Source organism: Phocoena sinus, chromosome 6 (genome assembly GCF_008692025.1).
Source record: "Phocoena sinus isolate mPhoSin1 chromosome 6, mPhoSin1.pri, whole genome shotgun sequence".
Classification (NCBI taxonomy): Eukaryota; Metazoa; Chordata; class Mammalia; order Artiodactyla; family Phocoenidae; genus Phocoena; species Phocoena sinus.
This window is the reverse complement of record NC_045768.1, coordinates 73,479,587-73,485,575: the sequence shown is the minus strand read 5'-3', so window position 1 is coordinate 73,485,575 and position 5,989 is coordinate 73,479,587. Positions and strand designations below refer to the sequence as shown.

Below are 5,989 nucleotides of genomic sequence, written 5' to 3'. Positions count from 1 at the left end.
AAATTTCTGAGGAATTATCAATTGTATCAAAATCATTATTATCAATGATTATGAATTATATGCAGACCCCCATTGCTAATTTTCAACAATACTGCTAACGTCAGGGACTGGGACCCCAAGAAGCTCAATATTCCAAGTTTTTCTTACCTCTTCTATAAAAGCAGAGCTTGGGTTAAGCAATCTAAAGTCCTAAGAGATCTCTTCCAACACCCACTGCTATTGAGATACTACTTCAATGATCAGCAGGAGTGTGGGAATTTACTAAGAACACAGTAAGGCAAGGAGTTAAAGACTTTTTCTGAGATATCTCCATGCACGGAACTCTGCTTGTGTGAGCACAAGACTTCTCTCTCTCTCTCTGTTCCACACTCAGAACTCAGGTATCTGCTCCCCCGCTGGAAGTTCCCTCTCTGGAATGAAGGATAAAAGTCAGAAAACTGAAGATCCTTAGAGAAATGAGATTGCCTAGAAGTGGGATGGAAACAGAGGGGAAGGTGGAGTCAGACTATCCAGGACGAGGCTCTCATTCCTGGAGTTTTGAAGGAAAGGGAACTTGGTGAACTAGTTGCCAGGACAACCTGATCTTGAGGCAAGGGTGGTCGGGGCAAGGAAATGGGGGACCTGCGGCTGCTCTTGCTCCTGCCCCTGTCCCTGGCAGCCTTCCACGGGGTCAAATGCTGTTTGGAATGTGACCCCCAAATTCATCGAGGATACTAAGTCCTTGCTGGTAAAGCTGGTACCCTCAGAAGTCCCTGGCCGAACTCATCTGCTTGAACGGCAGATTAAGAAGATGATCCATTTAAGCTTCAAGGTCTCCCACAGTGACAAGATGCTTCGGGTGCTGGGTGAGGGAAGCTCAAGTCCCTGAGAGTTTGGGGGGTTGAAGGGAGAAGGGAGGTAGGGAAGAGAGCACCTGGGCCCACATAATTTCCTCCATAAATGTAATTATTCTCCCACATGTTCCTTCACCCCTCCTCTCTAGCTGTTCAAAAGGTTGTCAATTTGAGAACGTGGCTGAAGAATGAACTTTATAAACTGAGCAATGAAACATGGAAAGGTGAGGTACTGTTTCAATGTTAAGAGACTGGACTACCCAAGAAAGTATGAGAAAAATTCACTGGGGAAAACAAGGCAAAACAATTAGGATTAAATTATGAAGGGATAGGCCACCCCTATTTTCTGATGTCCCTTCCACCCCTCTTTAGGTGCCCTTATCCTTCAAGTCAATCTTCTCGATGTCCACCAAAACCTGGAATCCAAACTGAAAGAACTATTAAAGAACTTCTCTGAAGTTGGTAATATAAGATGTCTATCTAACAACACTGAAATTATGTGAAAAGAAGAGGAAAGGAGGGGTGAGAGGAGGAATGTGATTTCACATTAGAATAATTTAGAATGGGTGGAGGGGTGGCTGGAACTTAATGGGTAACTAAATAATGATGACTTGGGTATAAATATGGCAAACACTAAGTTGATTCTAAGCTCATTAGATCTTTCTGATTCTCTTTTAGCTTGTTCTGAAGATTATGGTACGTACAGTATATGTGATGTCTTGAGGTTTCAGCCATATTTTCCCATCTCCTGTGCTCTATATGACCCTATCTCTTCTACTTGTCACGTTGAGAACACAATTCCTAGAGCTATTGGCTACAAGGGGGAATATCAACGATCTCTGACAACAAAATATAGTTTATAAAATCTCAGACACCCCAGAGATTTTAGAGGTGCTAAGAGGCCTTCTATAGTATAGTTTATAACCCAAAGCACCAATATAAGCTGAGCCATCATTTTCCTACTTCTTCCCAGAGATCTGACTTAAATTATTTAGGGTTTTGACCCATCAAAAAAATTGATTGCTAGGGGAAGAAGAAAGTCACAGCAATGTAACCAATGGAAATGCCTGAGATCTAACCCATACTTGGTGTCTGAGCTAAGGAAACTCCATGCCATGGCTCCCTTCCAACTATCTTTCTTCTCTCTATCAGTCGTGACTGAAGGCCCTATCCTGGATTGTTGGACCTGTCTTCGCATCACCACTCGGTGCTTCAAAGGAGAATATTGTGCAGGTAACAAAGATTGTAGTGTGGCATTTTGAAAGGCCAAGGATCAAGGAGTTCTTCACTGATTTACTCCACAAATATTTGTTGATCACCTTCTCTGTAGGTCATACTAATGCCACAAATAAGAGCTAAGATGCTGGACAAAATTTGTACCAGTATGAATTACCAGGCACTGGATAACTGAAGAGCTTAGAAATGAAAAAGCTGTACTAAAGGTGGAGAAATTAGGCTAGGGGCAGTAAGAGAAAAAGTTTTGTAGAGCCTAGGAGTCTAAGTAATTAATAAAGATCAGAATAACCAGGGAACAGTGATGTAAGTGGTGAACAGGGCAATTTTTAAGGTTAAAAAGAGTCTTCTCATGGATAAAGTTCTCAAGTTACTAATTTCCTTCTCCAAAATTCACTTTCTTTTTTGCCCTTTCTTCTTTCAGAAGATGATCCAAAGAAGGCTGAGAATCAAGAGTTCACACTATTTCTGATATTACTAGCAGAAGGTGTAATATTGGGAGGTGCTTTGTTACTGTGAGTTTTCCTTCCTCCAAACAAACACTGGGTCAAGCATTTCTTTGGCAAAGAGACTGCCCAATCTTCCCCTTCCTTCCAATGGAAATAATGGGAAAGAAGTCATTTCAAAATCTGGGATCTCATACTAACAGGAATGAGATAAAGTTTGATGGGATAAAAGTTGGAACATAGGAAATGGAGGAGGTACAATGAAGCACGAGAACATAGGAAATGGAGGAGGTACAATGAAGTATGAGAAAAACTTTTGTAGAGGAATTCAAAAAAGGAAGAAAAAACAACTGTTACAATTTTTTAAAGAGTTGGGCTACTAGTACTGAAGTTGGGATTATCTTATTTCTCTAGTCTAGATTCCATTTTTGCATCTCTCATCGGAGGAAAATGAAGGCAATACGAAGGTCATTAAAGAAATACTTGGAGAAGAAACTTGAAGAATAGGGATAATGGATGAGAAGGAGAAAGATTTTGGAGGCAGAAAATAAATACAGAGACACAGCCAGAAGGTCTTTCATAATTCTCTTACGTGTTGACTCAGTAGAAAACCGGGAATTAAGCTCTTTTGCAGTCATAAAGTCAGAGTATTCTAAAACTGAACTTAAGAGTTTCTCTAGTAAAGACCCTTTCTGATAACCTGAAGCAATGGAAGCAAATGATTTACTGGAAGTTGTACAGAAAGTAATGCTGGTATGCTACAATGCACATAAAAGATGATACGCTGCATGACAGTAAAGAATGCATGGTTGTCTAAGATTCTACAGAAAACGTAACAAAGACTCAGCTTTTTTTCTCATCCTATCAGTCTAAGCATCCTATCAGCTTGGAAAAAAGTTTTATTTTTATTCAAGAAGTTTACTCTAAAATCATTCCATTGATTGGTCAACTTATTAAGAAATCAAACATATTTTTTCAAAAGTAGTTATCAATAAAATGGCATTTTGAAGTGTATACTAAATACAATATTTCCACATCTTAATGTGTGTAACTATTACCAACAAGATTTAAAGTATGGTTCTTCTGTTTAAAAAAAAAGGCAAAATAAGAGAAGTGGAATCAATTTCTTAATAGTGTAGACTACATTTAGGATAATGATGACATAGATGGAAAATTTATACTTGCAGAACAGAACACTATCTTTTTCCTAAACCTGTCTTTTTCTATGATGTAAATCAATGTTCGACTTATTATAAATAAGAATAAAGTTCCTTGTAATCACCCTAAAAAAAAGAATTCATGGTTGGAAACTCATTAATGTCTTTAATCAGGAAAATTTTTAAATTTCTAAGTTTGCTTTTATTTCCACCTTTCTATATTTATCTATGTTTCCATACTTATTAGGTTCAATGTGGAAAATTCCTTGGCAATTCATAACACTCAATCTTCATCATGATATGACACACACATACACACACACATGCACACACACAAAGTCCAAAATATTAGTCCTGAGGTGAGATTTGTCCCAGTCATTTTTCCCTAAATCTATGGTCTATGACTGAATTAGATATTACTGTCTTAGTCTAGTTGTTCTTATTGAACACTTTTTAATGTGTATACTACCCTAATCAGTGCTTTACATCTACTATCTAATTGAACTCTTGCAATGATCTTTTTCTTTCTTTCTTTCTTTCTTTCTTTTGTGGTACGCGGGCCTCTCACTGTTGTGGCCTCTCCCGTTGTGGAGCACAGGCTCAGCGGCCATGGTTCACGGGCCCAGCCGCTCTGCGGCATGTGGGATCCTCCTGGACCGGGGCACGAACCCGTGTCCCCTGCATCGGCAGGCGGACTCCCAACCACTGCGCCACCAGAGAAGCCCTTACAATAATCTTTTGAGTAATATTGCTATTTACCTCCGCATTACGGATGAGGAAACAGGAAAATATCTAACTCGAGGTCCCACAGCGACTAATCTAGGCTATGATAAACTCCCCTTGTGGCTAACCTGTGCTTACTCACACCATCTGACTGGAACTCACAGCTATAGACATGCAGTTATGAAAGACAGATTAATGGAAAGATAATAAGTGTGGGTTTACTGTCAACATCAACTTGATTACAGACAGTGGTGGCAAAGCCTGGAATAAAACTGAGGCCTGGCTAACCCTAAAATACATGAACTTTCCACTCTATTTTGTGTCCTTTTATTCTGGAAGCTTATTTCAAAAGAAAAACACCACAGTTTAGCAGTAGGAGAATAGGTCCTGCTTTAGTGGTGGGTAGAAGTGTTTGCAAATCTTTCACCCACTGTAGATCTTTGAGTACTTGCTTGTTGTTGCTGCTATATTAATGAAATATTGAATGAATCAGAATATACTTGAGGAGGACCTGAACATTAATATCTCTCAGTTGCTAGATTTGAACTTCATGTTAAAAATAATCGTGTTGTTGGCACCTATCATTTTCCAACGATTTAAGGCTCACCTTACCAAATAATTCTTGAGACTAACTCCTTTCATGGTCTTTATAAATTATGGTTTTTATACTTATCTTTCATTATAGATAATTATACAAATACGATAACATACTTGCTAGATTTTGTGTTTTTGTGTCTCTTTGCTTTAGTGCAGCCTTTTAAATTTCTTGTCATATTGGCTTATTGTCCCCTCCCCACTCCTCTTGTATTTCATTCTCATCACTCTCTTCTAGAAAACCTAGGTTGACAAGGATATGTCTTTCATTATTTTATCCAAACCTAAATGGTTATAAGTAAACAGATACACATACATACATACAAATACATTTACACATGTAATTGTTTTGCTATTAAAAATTATGCACACTAACGCATGTTGATTTCACACTTAAATACTTTGTGGAAATTCAGCTAACTGGTATCAACATCTATTCACTCTTTCTGGCAGTTGCACACAATAGCATCGTACCATAATTATTCTAACATTCCTCTATTTTGGGTATTCTCTTCATTAGCTTTTTTTAGTCAGTATAAATAATGCTGCAATAACCATCTGTGCAATAAATATCTACTTATTGATTCTCCCATGTGTAAGAGATAGTGTTCAGGACTGGAATATCTGAAGTGAGAATTATTATATGTGCTTCATCAGAATCTGCCCACATACCCCCACCCCAACTTACAGGATCCCATTCTTTCCTAATCAATCCCCTCACTTTAACAATAGACACCTTACAAGGCTGGGATTCTACTTGAATTGTAATTCAGCCAATAGCAGGATAAGGTCCTGTGTTTTATTTTCAGCAATTTCAACTATAGGAGCTATAGGAGATAAGGCTCTTCCTCAGAGCACACCTAGGAGCTCATAGGTCACATATATAGGGTTTGAGCTGAGAATTTGAATCCCGGAGCTCATCCTTTTAGCATTTTGTCCAGAAAAAGAGGAGCAACCAATCAACATCATCACATTACTTAATTTTTGAAAAATGATGGAAAGT

General features: G+C 38.4%; 1 protein-coding gene across 1 annotated transcript; it reads left to right on the top strand.

Moving 5' to 3' along the window:
• Positions 1 to 612: 612 nt before the first annotated feature.
• IZUMO3 (IZUMO family member 3) lies at positions 613 to 3,063 on the top strand. The gene is given in 9 exon segments (XM_032633919.1): positions 613 to 693; positions 695 to 845; positions 983 to 1,057; positions 1,206 to 1,295; positions 1,512 to 1,529; positions 1,986 to 2,066; positions 2,491 to 2,581; positions 2,932 to 3,014; positions 3,017 to 3,063. Coding segments are annotated over 9 exon segments (717 nt in total).
• The last annotated feature ends 2,926 nt before the right edge of the window (positions 3,064 to 5,989 follow it).